Raw genomic sequence first — 22529 nt, 5'->3', positions numbered from 1 at the left:
AATTAATCTATCCAGGGGGCCCCACAAGGTCCGTGGCCTCGGATCAAGCCGCCGCTTTTTATGCAAGATAATGCATGACTGGATAGGAGCTCGGTGTTTTCTAATACATCACGCGAGCACTGTTCTTGGCTCCTGGATTTATGCCCGGCGTCATCCATCCATCTTTTATAATGAGTTCTGTACGTTTCCCCTCTTTTTGTGTTACCACTTCTCTCACTCACCTCCATGATTTATGAACTGTTTGGTTTCAGTGGATGCCAGATTGCTATGCATGAGGAGGGATGGGAATGGACATCTTTTTTGGGGGGGCCGAGCGTTGACTTTGGGAAAAACGGGGAAGCGATGTTTTGGTTCGGTTCCCGAGTTTATTCCGAGATTACTTGACAAAGACGATCCTAATGAAGCAGTCTCGGTGTGAAGCGTGCACGGCATAATGCAATTAGGCGCACAGATGAACAGCCAGCGATAGCAGTCGAGACAGACTCCAAGTAGCTAAATTAACTTTTTTTGGGTTCTTTTGTTTATTTCTGTCTCACACTATCAAGCGGGGGAAGAGTGTGGATAGCATGTTAAAAGTCTGACTTTGTGTCGTGGCATGTTTTGGAGTTAGTGGAAACTTCTTGATCTTGATTTCTAGAACCTTCTCGTGACAGCGATTAATTTTGCCATTTAACATTTCCGCCATTAATCATGACGTCTTCAATTAAAAGCCGCTTACTCGGAATAAAGTCAGCTCTTGTTTACGCGTCGGGATCAGGTACGTAGTGTAGGAGGGAGGCGTAAACACCGAACTCCAGACGTTGATTGAACCGGAGTTCCGTTGCCAGTGTGACTCACTGCGCTCTGAGCGAAACTAATGGCGCCTAATTTACGGATTATAAATGAAGTGGAGGAAATGAGAATAGGTGATTGTGACGATAACAAACAAGCCTGTGATATGAATCTTTCGAACATCGTAAGAAAATGACTTTATCCTGTTTAGCATCTCTGCACTCGGGAGTCATCGTTAAACAATCTGAACGTGTCAAAGAACTATTAATAATTTGTTTGGAACATTGAAGTAGAAGGTTGTTTATTTATTCATTTTCTGCAGCTTATTAAGTGTAAGTTTCCAAGCAAACCTCTGTAGGTTTTTTTGATCGTGGGAGGAAACCAGAGTGCCTGGAGTAAACCCACACAACATGGGGAGAACGTAAAAATTCACCACTGTGCCCCAGTAGACTATTGTAATTTTTTTATGTCAAAATTAAATGTTGTACTATACTATATCAGGTCAGGAGTGATTCTTTGCTCAGCCTTCCTGTAACTTCTGTAACTTCCATATGTATTTAAATGGGTTTTTAAGGTTCAACTAACGTGTTGATTAATGTGCGTCTTAAATAGATCTATTGTACTCATCAGTATGTGTCTGTTTGTATAAAAACTCTCTTTTCATTCAAATATTTACATTAGAAAATGTGCTTAAGCCCCGCCCACAGAAAGCTCTTTGTTTTTCTCAAGCTAAAATCTTGTTTACCATAACCACGCCCACTCTGATGTGATTGGTCAAACATCGAGGTTTGTCAGGCAGTATCATCAATCCCGGAAGTCTTGACCTACAAGGGACTCATTGTATAAACAAAGCGGGGAGTAGTTACAGCTGGCTGGAGGAGGAGTGAAGCCATTATTACGTCATAATGGACTCCGCTCTTGTAACCTCTCGTCTGCCGAGATTTAAGACGGGGGAGAACTTTATAAATAAGTTCAAAACATGGTCATGATGAGAGACTTTCTGCATCTTGGAGAGGAAGACTTTTGAAACATGTGAGTGAGTCAGGAAAGTTGGGATTTTCACATTAGTTGAATGGTCAGTGACTTGTATGGCTTCTAACTGCTGCTGCTCAAGTGACCTGCCTTGTTTAGAACTAGCAACACTAGTCAATAATTGTTATTATTTTTATTAAACTGTGAAATTTATAGAGCCTAATTTACAGGTTAACAACGAAGTGGAAGGAAAAACAAAGATTGTAAATAAACAACAGTATCATATCCGTGCTTCTGGAAAAATTGAAGTAAACTATTCTAATTATCTTGAATATAATGATAGAATTATGCTTTTACACACGCACACATATGGGGTCAGAAGTGATTCACTTTGATCTGTATTTAGGACGGTTTTAAAGGAATTGTCATTTTACTCGTATGGCTTTTAACCGCTGCTGCTGTAGTGCCCTGCCCTATACAGAACTAGTCAAATAAAAAAAATAAAAACAACTTTTAACTATTTAAAGTATTAAACAGCGTACATTAAAATGAATAAAATGAACTACTTGTGGTGTATTGTTCAGTCAAACTTGTTGTGATGGAAGAGGCTGAGTTGGTTCTGACAGAATTACAAAGAGATCTAAATAGAAGCAGATTTTATAGTTTTGGCTGCTCAGGTAATCTGTAGCTAATCCAGGCCTTATGTTGGGTCTAACACCTTTCTAATTTCACTTATTCTCCTTTTTGATTTGATCTCATCCTGAGTTTTTATCTGACACCATATGACACTCAGGACATTTTCTTATCAGCAGTTGGAGATACAAAGGCCTTATCTCCTCATGGTCCTGACTCTGGGAGTGGAGAAGATGTTTGAGTGAGAGAAGCGGGGGAAAAAAAAAGAATTAATATTCCGGTCTCCAGTGATGGCGTCAAATATTTCCCACGCAGAGCAACATGTCAGATCCTCTGCTATCTGGTGTATCATGCAATTCTTATTCAAAACATATTCACAGGAATGCCGTGTGAGAGAAATGGTTTTTATTGCTTTCACTTTTGAACGATTTTGAACAGAAGTAATTAAAGTGTATTTAATTGATCTTGGAACAAAACAAAACAACAATTTAAGATTATTATAATTATTAAGGGATGTTTAGTGTTTAATTACTATGAAAATTGTTAAAATAATGAAATGGAAAACGTTTTTTTAAAGAAATTTGGATGCAATTTTTTCGTCATACCTGCAAAGAATCCGGTTAAAATCCGATTTGATTGTTCGGAGTGAAAAATGTCTCCATGGTACTCACGTTCCAGGCATTGGTCACCTGAGTTCAAATTGTTCTCACACAAGCCTGAACACGCATTTCGTTTCCCACACTTTAACAGGCCCCCCAAAAAACGAAGGCAACCATCCGTGACGAAGCCCTTTTGTAGGAAAAGACTTCTTGAAATGTAGTTTCTGGATCCAGCTACTGTCAGAGGTCAGATCACTTTTCTACCCCAAACTAAGTCAGGCATTATAGTAGTGAGTACCTCCATGGTTCCACGTGGAACGCTAACCAGACGAAAATATCTGATACTGCAGGCGACAGAAAGGAGGGCATGGATATGAAAGGCTCCTCCGTTTAGCTCAAATCTGATTAATGGAAAAATGAATCAGACAATATGATCTAAAAAAAAAAAAAAAAACGTTTAAAATGTTCCAGTTCAACCTTTCTAAATCTTTCCGCAGGGACAGAGGGAGAAAAAACTACTTTCAAATAAATCACTAAAAAGCAGCCTACGAGGCTAAAACACTTTGGATCAACATTTGCATATTGAATCTCAATCATTCCGCTGGAGGAAAAACAACTCATGTTTCCAAAACTGAAAGGGGGCGGGGGGTGGTGGGGGAGCAGGGGGTCTTAAACTCCATCTACTTTAAATCCTGAAATGCAAGCTCACGTTCAACCAAAAAAACGTGTGAAAGCAAAAGAGAAAACTGTTTTTCACACTTGTTTATATGAAGCTGAAGATGCACAAAGAAAGTCTTCAGTAATTATGACATTTATGTATTCTCTTTTTTGTATGCATCAAGCTTGAGAATGTGCAGCGTCTCTGCATATTTATATGCCATTTCAGTTGAAAAAAGAAAAAATCATTTTCATTTCACCCAATCCCTTCCAATAAACCTTCTACATTAGAAACATGTCCTGATTAATAATTCAACATCAACATTATTATGTTAGCATGTAAAATCAATGGGAGCATGAATCATGGTAACTGAAAACTCTTTTAAACCCCAATGCCGCTCAATGTATTAATTTATTACGTTTTTTAAAGTCCTCCTGCTTGACCTAATTAGGTTCATCATTAGTCGCCTCTTCTCCTTTTGTCTGGCATCTCTTCATGTTGGACGCGTCTCTTCTCTCCAACAAGCCTGCACAAATAAGAATTTCTTAAGATGTTTCTTGAAGGAGTCAGTAGATCATCAAACACAGAGGGAGAGGAAGATCGTTCCAAAGCTTAGGAGCAACAGCCTGGAAGGATTTCTCTCCTCTGGTCCTGAACCGTGTGCGTGGAACCATCAGTAGATTCTGATCCACAGATCTCAGAGCCCGAGCTGGGGTGTAAGGCTGGATCAGATCACTGATGTAAGGAGGAGTCTGACCATGAATAGTTCTAAAAGTAAGAACCAGAATTAAAAAATGGATCGTGAAAGAAACTGGCGGCCAGTGAAGAGTTTTAAAGATCTGGGAAATGTGAGTTCTTCTACTTGAGCGGGTCAGAATTCTCGCTGCAGAGTTTTGTACTTACTACCTTCTAGTTTAGACACGGGACTAAACTATTACAAAAGTCTAAACGAGAAGACACAAACGCATGGATAATAAGTTCCAGATCGTGTTGTAACATCATTTTCCTCTACCTGCTATTCTTCTTCCACAAAAAACCCTTTTCCACTCCTTCCTTCCAGCTGCTGCAAAAAGATGGTTGTTAAATATGTGAAAATGTTTTTTAAATATATGATGATGGTTTCATAAATAAGGTTTTGATCATCTCTCAATCAGAATAAAACTGTCCGTCACTGAGGATTAGAGTTTGATAAAGTTAAGGTTTTACGTGATATCAGTTCATGTTTTTTCACTGTGCTTCAAACAGAAAACATGCCAACTTTGTTCAAATTGATTTCATGAGCTAATTTAACTTTTCTAAAATACCAGACTAGGTATTTGTTGTGTTCTGTAGGTATAATTTAGGAGCAAAATCATGAGATGACTCACACAAAAGGCTTGGCCAGACAAGGTCAGGTGCAGAGAAAGACTCTTTTTTTTATAAATATAGTTTTTGAGTGCCTATTTTATTTTTTTAAATTTTCTGAAATATATTTTCATTAGGTTAAAATAACAATGAAATGAAGCAAAGTCTCAACTCTGATAGAGATTTAGCCATCTTGTTGTAGAGTTTAATTGAAAATTCAAAAGATAAAATCATAAAAACAAATAAATATTTTTTATGGTTTTCAAATCATAGTATTTGTATCATAGATGATTTTTGGTTTATATTCAAATAAGTGTATGTTTTTTTAAGTTCAAATATTCATAGTGTTTGTTCATTTATTAAAGCATTTGTTCAAATATTAAACTATAAAGTGTTGAGAGAACTTTGTTATGATGCGACACTTGAAATAAAATTTAATTAAATGGAACTTCGGTGTTTCAATTAAACTATCTCAATAGCAACAGTCATTCCTGTGAGATCCTGCCGACGACTGAGCACGAGAGGATATTATACCGGCTCCAGTGGCTTCTAAAGCTGGCCATATATTGGCTTCAACCAAACAGAAAGTTGACCAATGACAAGATGTCACTAAAATGTATTGTTCCCTAAAAAAGGAAAAAGTGAATTGAAATAAATCGTATCGAATCATATCGTGAGATTAATTTATCACTACAGCCCTACTCCGTAAGATTTTTTTCCTTCTTAAGAGTGCAGAATTTCTCGGTCTTTGGTTTGAATCATTGTTCATCACATCTGTTCATAATTAGACTCTGCTGAGACTTCAGTTCATCGACGAAAACAAGCAGAGGCTGCAACATATTTCTAATATGCTTAATCGGCGCGGCTATAAATCATTGCTGATTCCATCACATCTTGGGAAAAAGGTCATGAACAAACAAAATAATTAAAGGTCTGTTCAAGTCAGTGAAATTCTCCCATCACTGCCGGGGCAGAATAAACATCTCTGGACCGTCTGTCTGTCTCTGCGCCCGCTGTTGTGATGCAGCACCAGCCTGTGTGAGTCGTGACGAAACCAATGAGGGCATCTCAGTCAGACGCTGGAGCCAAACACTTGAGTTACGGTTCAGTTTCCTCCTGCTCACAGTTTCATTTGGACTTTTTATGTGAGTGTGAAATAGTCTGAGGTTGTCAGAATACTTGCTGTGTATGGACTAGAGAGAAGTCTGGAAATGTAAATACATAAATTGTCTATTTATTCCTATTTTATTTTATTTCTTTCAAGAATTATCCATGTAATGAGAAACAATACGTTTTTTTTTCCTCAACATTGATCCTCAAATTTCAAATAATTAATAAACAGAAAATTGGTAAAGGAACTGACTCATGTCTAAACAAGAAGAAGTGAAGAAGTTGATACAGATACATCGGCAGCGATAATTCTGACCTGCTCAAGTAGAAGAACTCAAATTTCTCCGATCCTTAAAACTCTTTACTGGCTGACAGTTCCTTTCCTGGTTCTTACTTTCAGATCTATTCATGGTCAGGCTCCTCCTTACATCAGTGATCTGATCCAGCCTTACACCCCAGCTCGGGCTCTGAGGTCTGTGGATCAGAATCTACTGATGGTTCCTCAACACGCTTCCGGACCAGAGGAGAGAAATCCTTCCAGACTGTTGCTCCTAAGCTTTGGAACGATCTTCCTCTCTCTGTGTTTGATGATCTACTGACTGCTTCAAGAAACATCTTAAGACATTTTTATTTGTGCAGGCTTTTCCCTGATTTTCTGGGACTCCTGTGTTGCTCTCAGTGTTATCTTGATCTTTTTAGTATATATATATATTTTTTTTTTTTTAGTATTTTTTTTGATTGTTAAAGTGCTTTATGACCCTGGTCTAGAAAAGCGCTCTATAAATATAAATTACTTACTTACTTACTTACCTACAGACGTGTTGGGACGTTAAATCTGTATATGCCTACACTAGTCGTACCAGAAACACGGTCCCTAGTCGTTTATAAAATCCCCATTTGATCTTTAAAAAAAAAAAGAGAAACCTATTCCTTTACATGTTGTGATAAACAATCATGAACAAAGTGTTTTTTCTAATTCAATATAGCGAAGATAAATGCGTCTTACTAAACAGTGCATCACAGCTTTTTAAGATCTTGACACATATTCATTAAGCACCTCACTTGCCACATCCATTTAACAGATTATGAATTAAACAGCCTTTCATCCATCAACAGGAAACAGGCATGTAACACTTATTGAATGCCCCCCCCGTCATATGTTACCTTGCAACACGTCCAGACGTCGAAGGGAGTGTGTCAAATTAGTGCGGGTCCACTTATCATGTCACTGTTTTTCACTTTTATTGCACTTGGATTATCAATTTTGTTTTGCGTTCTTGACATTACAGAAGCCCACTGACAAGTTCTGGACAGCATCTGAATTATGTTTGCCATCATCCATGTTTTCATCTGGTGAAAGCCTGGCCCAGAGCCAGATACTAAGCCTTAGCTATGGCAGCCTGAGAGTCTTTTTTGAAAAAAAAAATTTTTAAACCTACCTGCTACTGTTGAAGGCATGAAATTGCTTTTATTGTTAAATGAGTCGTGGTAGCAATTCTGTAATTATGTTTGTCACTTACGTGAGCAGCGCAACAAGATTGTCCAATACACTTAAATCGATTGAGAGATTACAGTGTCAGGCTTGATGTTAGGAGAGATATTTTATATTTCGATTAAATGTAATTGATTTAAAGTGTTAAATCGTTAGGGACTCAACGGTTTAAATAACATGATATGTGAGAAAATAAATAGAGTTTCCAGAAAATCACACCGACCGACGGTGGTGAGGAAACTCTTTCCTTTATCAGGCAGAAACCTTGGGCAGAACCAGACTCGATGTAAAAGAAAAAGGCTTCCAGTTGAGACTGGCAAGAAAAAGAGAGAAATGTATTTAAAATGAGCAATGATTTGGAAATGTTTGTTTTAGCTATGAAGTAGAAACTGCACTATATATATATATATATATATATATATATATATATATAGAAACAATTCCTGGTTAATCTCTTATTTGCTTGACACGAATATCAGGAAGTACGATCTTGCGTTTGTCTGACGTTATTTGTATATTGATATCCTGTGGTAAACTAAATCTAATCCTACCCTTAACTCATGAAAAAAAAAATCCAATGATAAAAAGAAAAAAATACAAAGTCTGAAAGTCATATTTAAAAAAATGTGATCAACAACATATCACTTAATAGGAAATTCTAAATTAGCACCTTTAAAATTTGAAAACTAGAAAATACAAACTTGTATTTCTCTTTATAACACTGGCGTGTACTCTGTGTTTTCCAGCAGATTTTTGTAAGATACAAAACTGCGAAAAATCTTTTCAATGAAAAATACAAAGGCCATACAATTTAGTTTTAATAAATATGTTAGTGTCTCTACATTTTCGTCCAGTCGTAACATATTCCGAAAACGTAATGTGACATCCTTAATATTTGAGATCTAATTTAGTTTAAAACCTTCCTTGGAATGAGACGAACTGGTACCAATAATAGGGAAGTAGTTATTTCACGACCACGTTGGCCTTTTTAAGGCCAAAACAAAAAATCATGTCCAGTCTGGACATGGATCAGTTCATGGCGGTCATTTTGAGTCCAAGACGAAATGACTCAAGTGCTCTTTATAGATTTGGATCCCTTTGTTCTGCATCGATTATTGTGATTCAATTTGCTCAGACTACGACCCTACTAGTGTCACAATTCCCATGTGACTTCATGTAACTCACACAAATGACGAAGATATGGATAACATGCTGCTACAACAGCTCAGCCGCTGCACTGATGGATTATATAGGAAGACTCTACCCTGTATTTATATGAGTTAGGGATGTTTTAGGTCTTCCTAAAGACCGTGACAAATGCTAAGTGGATTAAGTTCGCTTTTCAAGACGGACAGCAGCAGCCAAGTTCTCTCTTGTATGAAGGAAAATGTTGCAATTATGACCAAGTACGTTGAAAGTTCTGATGCTCAACTTTTGCCAACAATTCGTCCTAGATCTGAACATTTCTTTCCCCCCTTACGATCCCCCTTTGCTGGAGGGAAAACAAGTACAGCACTGTGTCATTGAAATGGCAAAAATGAAGCTTCTGGGATTCATTTAAAAAAGAAAACCAGTTTATTCTTTGAAAAACTAAGTCTTGTTAATAGAGGAGTGACCCCAGGTCACATTATTTTCATGGACTGATAATATACAGATAAAAACTATGACATAGGTTGCAAAAAAAGGTGAAATGGATCGAAAATACATCTCGTCATAACGCTGACTCAGCAGGAGCCCTGGGATGGTGTCCAAACAACAGGATGGTTCCTTAGAGAGTTTGTGTTTTCCTCTTCTTTCACAGATTTGTCTTCAGTAAACTTGGCTGAAACGATCGTCTCGCTAAGTGTGGCTAATGTTACTTGGGAGAATATCCACTTTTCGAGTATCAATCGATACCACATAATTAGATTTTGGAAAAAATAAAAAACTGTGCTGCCAGGTTACAGACGGGACCAGTATTAGGCCGGGGGAACACAAGATCAAGTAGTGTTTCTCTCTTGCTTTTGATTATTTGAATGCATAAATATATTGAATTAAATGATGATCCTTGTTGAAGGTACAATAGTCAATAAGTACTTTCAGTTCTGCCTAATTCCCATGCACTGATATCGACTTCGGATTTTCTTTTACCCAGCAAAGATGCACTACAAGCCACCCTTGCCCGTCCAAAGACAGTTCCTCACCCAGAACATGCCAATGGGACACATGATCAAGTTCATCGTGACATACCACCGAGTGAGTACCTGGACATCGATCCCAACACAACATCCTTGAGAAAGAGGGAAAACATTTAAAAAAGCAGGTTGATTTTGTGAAAGAACCTACTTGGAGGAAAGTGAGATGGAACTCTTAACACAGTGTGCAAAAAATGTCTTTCAGGCGAAGTGCATTTAGTGACCAAAGTGCAGAAATGTAGGAAGTATTTTCTCGTTCACTAGTTCACACCTGAAAAACACAATGACTTAACAACACCGTTTTCAAATGCCAACACTTGGAATGTCCAAGTTTGAATCTATTGAAAATTATATCAAATTATTGGCGATAAATATTAGGAGAAACGCCTCCGTACTCGCCCCCTTTAAACCCTATTGAATATTTTTATCAGCATGGAGGTGGAAGGTTTAGGATCAGTCTCCACAAAAAACAGCTCTCCTCGCTTGATGCCGTGGATTCTGGTTGTGTAGATATATTTCTCTCGAAGCCTGCCAGGGATAGATGAGACACTCAAGAATATTCTACCGTATTTGCCAGGGATGACATAAGATGTGACATGGATGAAAACACATGGTTGAATGCAGATGAGAGGATCTGAATACAACAGTTTTTTAGTTGTTTTTTTTATCTCTTCCAATAATTTGTACCCACCCCCCCTTGAATTCAGAGATTCTTCTTTATTGTTTATGTAATCTCTATTTGATGCATTACATATTTAGTGTTGTGCAATATAATTCAACATATACAATTCAGTGCTAAAAATACTACATAAAACACTGATTTACCCGAAAAAATCAATTGAAATACAAGATGTATTTGTTGTAATGTTGTTTGTTGTCATTACCTGTTGGTATTTTTTTAGTTCAGTTTGTTAAGAGTAATTTTGTGTTTAAGCAGTGAGACAACGTGCCGGTGTTTTGTTGAATGAGCTTCTTTTGAAAGACGTATAAACTTTTGTTTGGTGAGACAAGGACTTGCAAATGAAAAAACTTTAATTTCACATTAGTTTTTAACAAAAACAAGCAACAAAAGCAAAACAATGTTTAAATGCTCTTATTGATTCTTGAACACGTTTTAATTAACCGGGACCATTTTCGCTGGTCACACCTTCAATGAAACTGTGTATCTATAATGTTTTATCATTTTCAATTTCTTCTGTAAATGATCGATAAATATGTTTGCTTTCACAGGCCTTTTGGAAGGAAAAAGGTTACTCGGGAGCGATTGTTGCAGGATCCTCCACTGGATGCCCGTTCAGTGTAACTTTCGATGCCACCTCTTCCAAAGGAAACGCTGCTCTTGTTGGCTTTATTGCTGGAAAGCAAGCCACTCAGTGGAGCAGCAAAGAGGTAAATTAAAGCATTGATGACTTCAACCATCATTCTTTCTATCCTCGTTTATTATCATCATCATCATTTTGTGGCAACTTTAATGAAGCGAAACGCAAAATACACCAGATGGTTTTGACAAGCTATGAGAAAAAATATGAGGCATAAAATCATCAGATTTCTAAAAGATTCATGAGGCATAAAGTCTTGGACACATTGTTCGCTCCGGATGTTATTACAACTCTGGTCAGGCTGTCATTTATCATCATCTTGTGTTCTCTTCTCCAGTGCTGACTTCTTAATTGAGAAAAGTTGTCAAACAAGTCAAACAGTCTTTTGTTTGGACGTACGCCTATACGTAACAATACCAAGCGATCTTTCTCGCCTCCTACCTCAAGGTTATCTCTGTCTGTTGCGCCGCCTTGACAAATGAAGTCTCACAGCCTTGCCAACTGAGAATATCGTTCACACTCATTACTACAGCAGTCCTGATGCGGCAAATGCAATTCTACTTGCCTTATTATGAAAGTTAGAGTCTAAATTGGGCGCCTCTCCAAGGGGAGTTCTGCTAAGGCCAAATTATTCATAGTTAGAATCTGATGACACTTTAAAGGCTCATAAACAAACTGAAGTCTTCTTTCTTTCTTGCTTGATGTTTATTTATACTCTAGAATCCAAATAAAATCCTAATGAGTCCAATCCGAACCTGACATTGGCTCATTTGTAAAACAAAAACAGACACCAGATTTCCCTTTAGTAAGATGAAGGATGATAAAAACATGAACAAATTACCAATAAAAGCATTACAATACGGAAGCGTAAGTGCCACAATAAGAATTGGATTTAACATTCAAACTTTTGGAAATTAGTTTTAATTCCTTTATTGAGTTGTTGCCTTTATCTTTTTTAAACTATTTAATTCAATTATTTCTACCTTGAACATTTGCGTTTGTTTGGTTGTTTTGAAATGATGAAATTATAGTTCTATATATTTTCAAAATACATAAAAAAAATGTATATATTTTGGCCCATTAAACACTATAAATATGTTTTTAGCTCTCAGCCAATCATGTGATGCGCGGGTGATCATATGACTGGCTGAGATCTGTCACAAGTAGCTCAGCTCTCTATCGGGCTAAAAACATATTTATAGTGTTTAATGGGCCAAAATATATACATTTTTTTTGTTTCATGTGATGCGCGGGCGATCACATGACTGATCGTCTTTTCGATACTCTTTTAGTATTATGTGGTGGCACAATTATACCAAAATTTGTATGGTGAAATTAAAAAAGTACAATTTATCAAATGTTTTAATATATTTGTTATGCTTAATATTATATACATTTATAAAATAATACTAAAACTAACTTATTTGATTATATTATTTGATAGTAATTAATTCAACCCTTCAATATAGAGAAGAAATGCTTAAAATTCAATAAACCATTTCAATTAAGAACATTTTAAATGTCATAATAAACCATTCTCCCTTTACTTTATTTCCCAGGGCGTGATCTTACCTTTCGACACCTACTTGTTTCTTCTTAGACGCACATTAGTCCAGTCTTGTTCCCGATGTTCAGACGCCATTCTCATGCAGCAACAAAAGGCAGAGTCAAGCTGTTTCTCTGTGGCACCAGGCTGCGGTTGCACAGTTTGCTAAATAATTAACCCACACTTGCTGTTCGCCTGTTTAAACTGAGGAAACGAGTGTTGGTGTATGTCTGCCAGGCGAGTCGACACTGAGTGTGCATGTCCCCGATGTTTGTGCTTCCATCGCCTGATGGGCTGAATAATTTAACGCGCGACACATATGTACAGGACACAGTGTATGGATACACTGTATATGAAGGAAGCAAAACTCATTAAAAAATGTCAATCCGACTCATTGATGCACGTCTTCCTGATGAGGGTTTTTTTTTTCTGTGTGCAGGCTGGAGAGAGAAGGAGATTAGTGGTCGCCAGTTTGAGTAAATATTTGGGGCCTGAGGCAGAATCTTTCATCCACTATGAGGAGAAGGTAAGTGTATAAAAACTAAAAGATGGCAATTTAAAATCAAAACGTCGCTCTTTTATAAAACCCCTGATAACTCTTATCTTTATAAATAATCTTATTTTACTCAGCTTTTAAAGAATAAATGGCTGAAATGCACATGGCTGAATTTAGCAAAATCTGATTGTGATAATATCTTTCCGAGCCAGTTGCATGAAAGCATGACAATTACTTTAAAAAGTTGCACAAAGGCGAGGACTGTGAAGATTTAATATTTATAACAAGCATTTGCTTAAGGAATAAACGTGTATACTTATTATCTACAGGAAGACCTGACCAGAGTTTGGGTTCTTTATGTGGTCCTCATGATGTCAGAATAAAACTATAGTTAAAACTATTAAGCTTTGTGAAAGTTCAACTAATGTGAAAACCCAACTTTACTGACTCACTCTCATGTTTCAAATGTTGAATCTTCGTCTCCAAGATGCAGTAAATCCCTCATCATGACCATGTTTTGAAGTTATCACTTTTATAAAGTTCTCTCCCGTCTCAAATCTCAGCGAACGAGAGGTTACGAGTGCATAGTCATCAGTATATGAGGTAATAATGTCTTCACTCCTCCTCCAGCCAGCTGTAATCTCCCCCCACTTTGTTTATACAAGGAGTCCATTGGAGGTTATGATAAACAGAAATTGAATTTCGGAAAGGAAGGAGCAAAAAATAAATCACATTTTATTAACTTTATTAACATGTGTCGAATCTTTGTATCAAACGTATGAGTGTTTTTAGTTTCATGTGAACTTTACTAAGGATTCGGGAAATAAAAAAAAGCGTGTCGACCGGTGCTAACTAGACAGCAACTGACTCCCCCAATAATTACGCAGATTATCTGGATCTGTCACACAATATAGTCTGTGACATTATATTTACATAACATTTTATTTCTATAGTGAAAAAAGGTTGTTTTTTTTAAACATGTCACTTTAAGTGCCCTTGTGAAATATAACTTGCTAATGTACCTTACTTGTATTTGGCCTTACCTCCATCTTGTCATTTGTCCCTTTAAATACTTAGTATAATAAGTGTATTATTCTGTTTTCTATATGGTTTATTCTTCATATAGAGAAAAAAAATCTAACCTGATCCTGTTTTTTTTCAAGGTGAGTGCTGAAGCACAGCATAGCTAAACAAATTAAAGCATCGCACATTAGACAGATTTTCTTTGACAAATGAATAAGCAACAAAAAGAAGCCACAGTCCATGGAAAATCCATACTAAACCAACTGCTTTAAAAAGGAGGAATGAGTCTGAGTGAGATTGTGTACCTCTCGTCCTTGGACTCTCAATATTTGAACTTATTTCTGTGTTTGTCCACCTTTCACCAGTTTTACTGTCATTGGAATTCTCTGTATAATTGTTCAATAAAATCTTTTCCACATCTTGCGCCAAACATAGGCCTTCAATAGCTCCCAACATTGACATGAACATGAACCTACTTTCATGTTGGTCCACATGAATATCAATGTTTAATACAGGTAATCATCACCTGCAGCAGAGTCTTCAGTAACCAAAGGATAAAAAACAATGACTAGATGGAGGTTGGCGTGACGAACGTGTTGTAGGAGGCTCGGAGCCAAATGATACAGGGAAGCTGGTTAATAGACCCTGGGGAGTTTCGTCTTGTCGTAGATCAAACTGTATATTGCACTTGTCTAAATGATTCTTCGGCGTACACGGGGGATGGCTACTGAGCCGCCTGCATGATGTGCTTCATACATGGCGGTGCAGTGAAACAGCACATTAGTCATGCAAATATGAATTTATCTTTTCCAACATTAACTTGAAAGTTAATATAGGAGAGCGGAGCCCCGGGGAAACTTGATTCACTTTGAATAAAGAACAAGATAAATCGGATTCTGTTTCTCTGAAGACAATGTTAAACGATAGATATGAGTTTTTTTTTTCCCGTCATACTTTGAGTGTAAAATGTTTTACGATGTTAGACTTTTAGATGAATTCAAGGCATGGAATCTGATCTATGAATTTTTTTTCCAGGATTGGGTGGAGGATGAGTACAGCGGCGGCTGCCCCGTAAATGTCATGATGCCCGGAATGCTAACATACTACCATCCGAGTCTAAGAGAACCCTGTGGCAGGTAAACAAACGCTCACATTTATATATAGTTTACAGCAATAAATCAAAGTTTTTAAAGCACACAGTTAAAAAAGTATGTCTTTATGAGGATGAAACAAACAATATGTGGTACATTTGAAAAAAGAGGGAGATGATGATGAATTCTAGTCAATTTGCGTAAATCATTCTTTTTTCTTTATATTTAAATTTTATCTAAAATGTCATAACTGACAATAACATTCGAGTATTAGTTGTGAGGAAAAACAACCTTTTAAATGGCAAAAACCAAGAGCAGAACCAGACTCAGTGTAGATTAGACCTGAAGCGATAAACTAAAGTCACAATACAATAATTGGAACATAATACCATTCGATACAGTACATTCAGCTCACGATTATATATATTCAGCTCACAATACTATTGAATACAATATATTTAGCTCACGATACAGTTCAATATGATACATAAAGCTCACAATACGATTGCATACAATATATTCAATTCACGATACAGTTTGGTACGATATATTCAGCTCCGGTACGGTTTGATACGATATACTCAGCTCATGATACGTTATATTCAGCTCACGATACATTTCGATACGATATATTCAGCTCATGATACGATATATTCAGCTCACGATACATTTCAATACGATATATTCATCTCACGAAACAGTTCAATACGATATATTCAGCTCACGATACAATTTGATACAATATATTTATCTTATGATATCATTCCATACGATATATTCAGCTCACGATACGGTTTGATACGATATATTCAACTCACGATCGATTCAATACAATATATTCAACTCACGATTGATTCAATACAATATATTCAGCTCACGATCGATTCAATACAATATATTCAGCTCACGATCGATTCAATACAATATATTTAGCTCACGATACAGTTCAATATGATACATAAAGCTCATGATACGATTGCATACAATATATTCAATTCACGATACAGTTCGGTACGATATATTCAGCTCCGGTACGGTTTGATACGATATATTCAGCTCATGATACGATATATTCAGCTCACGATACATTTCGATACGATATATTCAGCTCACGATACGATATATTCATCTCACGATACATTTCGATACGATATATTCAGCTCACGATACGATATATTCATCTCATGATACAGTTCAATATGATATATTCAGCTCACGATACAATTTGATAGAATATATTTATCTTATGATATCATTCGATACGATATATTCAGCTCACGATACGGTTTGATACGATACATTCAGCTCACGATATGTTTTGATACGATATGTACAGTTCGATACGATATTTTCAGCTCACGATACCATTGGATATGATATATTCTGCTCACGATACCATAAGAAAATATATATTCAGATCACAATATGGTTTGATACGATATATTCAACTCACGATATGATTCAATACGATATATTGAGCTCAGGATACAGTTCTTATACAGTATACAGTATATATTTTATTTAACACTTTTATTTTAGATATAAAATAAGTATGTTTTTTAAGAGAAAGAACGGTATTTTTATGGACTGGAAGGTTTTTACTGTTTGAGTGAGTATGTTTTGTTTTCTGTTTCATAAGAAACAGGCTCAAAGTCCAGGAGCTTGATGTAACATAAAAGTAAAGCGCATGTATGAGATGAAAAAGAGCAAAATGAATTCCCTCTTCCCTCAGATAAACGTTTTGCAATGTCATCAAAATGCAGGCGATACATGCTTGTGTTCATAAATATAAAGAGCCGCCCTCTATCTAGTGAACCAGCTACATATAAGATTTCATGTTTTGTATGATCGAGTTATTCATTCATTGCTTTCAGGTTTAAGTTGCATCACCTCAAAAGCTTGTTTTCAAAACAAATGAAAATAGTTGCTTACTTAGGACATTCAAGTGATTATATCATCTATTTTTGTAACTTTTCTTTTAAATATTGAAGATTTTACTTCATTACTCATCTTGGCAAAACACTTTTTATCTTAATAAAGGAGTGTGTGCAATTGTTTATTGATAAATAATAAACCACATAGCCCCAGTTTTCTGTAAAAAAAAAGAAAAAAAAAGCTTAATTTACTGTATTTTTCAATTGAAGTTTTCATCAAAAGTCAGTTTGTTGTTTCATCTTGAAACTTGTGTTAGCTATTGAAACCACAAGTGCAAGTACAAGCACAACTATTGTGTTGGTATAAGTGAGTCTTAAACAGATATTGGACTCTATTGTATCATCAGTATATGTGTGTTTGTAAAAAACTCTCTTTTTCCTTGAAATATTTACGTTCACAAAATTCAAACGTCTGATGGGTGGATAGTCTTTCAGGAAACATTGATAACGTCCTCACGAGAAAATATATTCAAATCCATCCCTTAATCTCTTTCTTGTAATCACACAAAGAAGAACGAGGGCGAGCGAAATGTGCGGAGAGGTCCAGGTAATGCATTTCCATAATGGCATCCAATCCTTTGGGGAGCGACTGAAGCTCATTACATAACATGACTTTAAACATCAGCACGTGGACCCTCTCTACAGTCCCGCTGGCGCATATAGGAAATGAAACCTCAAGGACACACAGTGACCATGACACCAATCTCCTGCATGTCCTGGCAAGAAGCCGACATGTATCTGATACATAAGCGGATCAAGATGGGAACATTATGTATTCAGCTGCATGTGTAGAATTTTTAAAAGTCTAATGTTATCTTATGGTTAATTGGAATGCTTTTTGTTTGACTGGTCACGTCAAAAAAAAAGAAAAAAAAAAAGGACATCGTTACCAACTTACCGACAGTTTGATCTAAAATCTTCTTATATCCCTGACTTCATTTGAAGGATTTATTTGAACTCCAAATTATGAAGTCAGGTGCCATAAAATCTACTGGAACCTCTTTTAAAATCTTTATACAGAAATACAAATTACCAACATTGAAGTAATTCCCTAATGAGGAAATATATTTCCCAGAAAAATGGAAATAAACATATATCAGAATCAGAAACATTTATTGACGGACCAGATTGACAACAAGCTTCTTTTGTGTCGGTACAGAATAAAAGAATGAAATAAAATAACACATAAAACAAACAATAGAAAAATCGAACCGAACCATACTGTTACTGTTAAATATACAAATTAATTTAATCACATCATGACACTATAAAACACAATATTAAAATATATAAATTGATCTTAAAGAAGATAGGTATATACAAATAAATGTAATAAGTAAGTCTATCTTAAATGTAACAAATCATTGATTGAACTACTCTAATTGTTATTTAATTAATTAACTAGAATTACAAGAGGATCACGTTACAAGAAATATTTCTAACTGTCTTGTGTCTGGATGATGAATATATTAATATAATATATTAATATTATATAATATTGTTTTATTAAATGTAATGTATATATTTTTTTTGGTTTGTTTTTTTAATTATCTATATGTCATGTAACATTGCCATCCAAAAAAAATTCAGTGCTGAGTTTACAAAGTTTCCTGATTCTAGAATCAGGCTAAAAAATATTTCTCAAACCATTTGACATATCCAGTATCTAGCTCCACAAACTAACATGTTATATCATGTTTCCTCGAACATTAATGATGATCTCAGAAGTCAAACTCAGTGACTCAATAGAGGCTTGCATTTGATCTAGTCAACCATTGGATGGAAAATAAACTGCCTTTAATCCACTGAGGCGGAAAATGACCCCAAAAAAAAGTTCCTCAAGTGCTTCACTGGCTCATCCTGTCAGAACTTAAAGAGATAAGAGAGAAACGCTTGATGTTTATACCTTTATGTCAGCATCAAAATGTGTCATAACATTCGTCTGTTCCGAGCATTCCCAACATGAGTTAAAAAACTCAGCAGCAAAAAATAAAGTTGGTCTTCGTCTTTTTACTTTTTCATCCTTTTCTTCATACCACGTTGAGTTCTTTTAGTTGCCTTCTAGTATTGTATGAAACAAAAAGAAAACAAAAAGAAAAATCATCATATTTGAACCCAGGTGAGCCAAATTTTCTAAAAACCGATGCTGATTGTATCCGTCATTCTACCAATATCTCGCTGCTTTAAAGAGTGTCCCCTCTACTCATGACTTCATAAAAATATTTTTTTTTTTTTAAAGATTAAAAACTTCAGAAGGAATTTCTTCAGAATTCAAACTTTTTCCACCATTGTTTTTTCAAGCGTGGCAAAGAGAGGCTATTATCTCACCACCTACCATAGATAAGAAAAGGGTTTTAATTCAGTGATTTAAAAAGATTCGTCAATAAGATGTTGTCAAGCATCTGAAAATAAAAGATAGAAACTAAACATTCATTTGTTGTAGGATTTCTAGATCATTGTTCACACTATATACGATTATCGAGGGATGTGACGCACTTAAGGTAAGCCGCTATTTCTTATCATTCTTGCTGTTTACATCGCTGTCTTCCGCTGCTTTAACAACAGCTATTATCTCCATGTTCGTATTTAACTCAATTATGTCTATAGCATCAATTATCTCAGGAGGCAGGACATGCGTCAACGGAAGAGAACCTGTCAGATCCGGCTCGTGGCGACGCTAATTTCATCGGCTTTTCAAACCGAATTTTGATTCCAGATATGTTTTACTTTCACTGCTGCCATACAGTGAATTATGTATGCCCGTGATGTGCCTTAAACAATGCAGAAGGAGGAGATCTGGAGATCCATCATCTCGCCTTCCGAACAATAGCGCTGTCAGGAGATGGTTCAGAAGTCCTTCGTCACCGAAGACAACTCATTTTAGTCGTTTCGTCCACAGGGATGGGCTTTTTCATCTTCCTCTGTACGACCAGAACAATCTTTTGCTGCTTTCATGTTTGCGTTTGCACAAGACTCAACGTTGTCGTCAATTGGAATTGACTCATCTTATATTTCCATGTGGAGTTCCACGGATATATTACACCTGCAAAAGATGTTAAAATATAAGGTTTAATCAGTTGTAATGTAAATGGAGAAATGATAGTTCGCCCACTCTTCAAACTTAACTCATTTTCTCCTCACCCTCATGTTAACTTAGAGTTTGGATTATTTTCAGAGTAATCTGTTCCCATTTCAGAGTTATAGACAAACATATAAGTCGATTTTAAAGAAGGGACTGGAGCTCAGTTGTCATCGTCTGCCTACTCGTCCAGAATGCCACACTTAAAGACGTCCAAATACATCCGCTTCAAACTAGCTTAAAATAAAGATTTATTGAAGTTTTTTTCTGAACATCTTCTGACGTCGAGGCTTGAATACAAGAGATGTTAGAGATGAACAGTGGAGTAGAGTTGTCGATTTTTGCTAGAACTGCTGCCAATTTGCCATCGTTTATCCATATGTCCTTCAATCTCATTATCCATCAATCTTTCCATTGGTCTTTCTTTCTGTCAGTCCCTTCATCTGTCTTTCTGTCAGTCCATCAGAACATCCATCTGTTTTTCAATTTCACCCTTGTTTTATCTCAGGGTCAAGGTGACCCGACGTCTTCCGAAACCAATGTGATTGTTTCATCCCTTGTGTAGCCTTTGGGTCAAGATGAAGGACCTGGGGATCACCTTGACCTTAACACAGAGTAATTTACCAAATTCAAAATTTTTGTTAATAATTTTGAACAGCAGATGGAACAATGAATAACAATAGATGAAAAAATGAACAAAGCTCGAGTGTCTGCAGATTGAAGGTAAGTGACTTTGAAATCTATCTTTTCCTAATTTCACGCTCTTGATTATCTCAGTTACTCTTCTCCATCAGTTTTAGTCTCTGTATAGTTGGGAACAAGTGATATGTTCTCCATTTACTGCCCAGGAAGTTGGTTTTGCGTGGAGATATCTTGGGGATCATTACAGTCTGATATACATCCGACCCGTCTTACCAAGCTCTCCCGTAGAATGAAGACACTTTTGTAGCTTCTTTTTAGTTTCTACCTGTGAATACAGATCATATATTTGAAAGACACAACCATTTATCTTCCTTGATGTTGAGTCAATCATCTAGCGGACCATGTTAAAAAACACAGCAGACTGAATTTTGGACCCCAGGATTATTAGATTGTTAGTTTGACTTATGAGCCTTAAATGGTCCATACCTTCACAAGGACAAACGCATTAATAATAATACAATGATATTAAAATAATTATGTTTTCTTAATCCTTGTTTTGTCTCTGGGTCAAGGTGACCCGAAGACGCAATACAAAGGATACATTCTCTCGCTCATTTTCTCTGCTGATTTATCTCTTATTGGGGGGTTGGAGCCTATCCCAGTTTCTCCGGGCGAGAGGCGGGGGACACCCTGGACAGGATGCCAAATTTGGACATTTTTACAAAATTCTTCAAAAAGAAAAATTCTCATGAAATTAGAATAATAAGATTTTCCTCTATCGTCCTGAATATTCAGCTTTAATGTTTGTATCATGTAGAAATGTTAAATGTTAAAATCATTATTTGAAAATTAATTTTACTACTGTTAATTTACTACATTTCTACATTTTCTCTGCAGAAATGTCAACCGTTTTTTAAATATGTTTATCAATAATACTATTTTAAAATAATTTATGTTCTCTTTTGGATTATTGAAATCAGTTTGTGTCAATATGTTTTCCCATTGATTAAAGATGATTGTCTCGAAGACAGGAACCTGTTCTGAATCTTTCAGGAATAACACAGTGTGTGTAACAGAGTCTTCGACTTTGTCCTGCAGTTCATGCATCATAAGTGGACAAAGTAGAGCGCAGTAATAATAACAATTATCAGTAATAATACAATATGTCCATAGACTTTTCAGACACAGTCTGGCAGCTTTTTGAAACATGAACTCCGGCTTTTGTTGTCAAATGACCTACCTTGCTTGAAAACATCAGTCTCACTCAAAACACAATTTAGCCTTCAGCTTCTAACGTCTCTCCTGCTGTTGACGTCCTAAAATGCATTTCTTTTGCTACAATTCTGGTCTTTGAATGATTTGTCGCTTAGCCACTTTGAAAGGGTTTGTTTATGTGTTATTGCTATATTTGAGTAATGTATTACTTTCCTTGGGAGGCAGCTTTTATACTCGTGCATGCAGAGCTCTACCTCGTATCATTCCCGAAGACTAATGCATTTGCGGCTGAACCTTGGTCGGATAAATCAATTACAGGGCATCGTGATGCAAAAGCCGTAGCCTCAATTTCAGAATAATTTTAATCATGTTAAAATGGGTTGCATGTATCTCTGCTGGCCTCTGGAGAGTCTTCCCTTGATTTTAACAGC

The 22529-nt window shown here is 36.2% G+C and overlaps 1 protein-coding gene across 1 annotated transcript in view; it reads left to right on the top strand.

The window, feature by feature from the left end:
* LOC148079501 (putative flavin-containing monoamine oxidase A) overlaps nt 1–22529 on the top strand; it is a 47800-nt gene that overhangs the window by 20406 nt on the left and 4865 nt on the right. Inside the window, exons 8-11 of the mRNA XM_087791071.1 lie at nt 9714–9814; nt 10984–11142; nt 13058–13144; nt 15173–15273. Coding sequence (XP_087647197.1) covers nt 9714–9814; nt 10984–11142; nt 13058–13144; nt 15173–15273 — 448 coding nt within the window. The remainder of the gene's footprint in view (nt 1–9713; nt 9815–10983; nt 11143–13057; nt 13145–15172; nt 15274–22529) is intronic.

Source organism: Callionymus lyra, chromosome 5 (assembly GCF_982586985.1).
Source record: "Callionymus lyra chromosome 5, fCalLyr1.hap1.1, whole genome shotgun sequence".
NCBI lineage: Eukaryota > Metazoa > Chordata > Actinopteri > Syngnathiformes > Callionymidae > Callionymus > Callionymus lyra.
The sequence above is the reverse complement of the archived record's forward strand: the minus strand, read 5'-3'. Positions and strand labels throughout refer to the sequence as shown.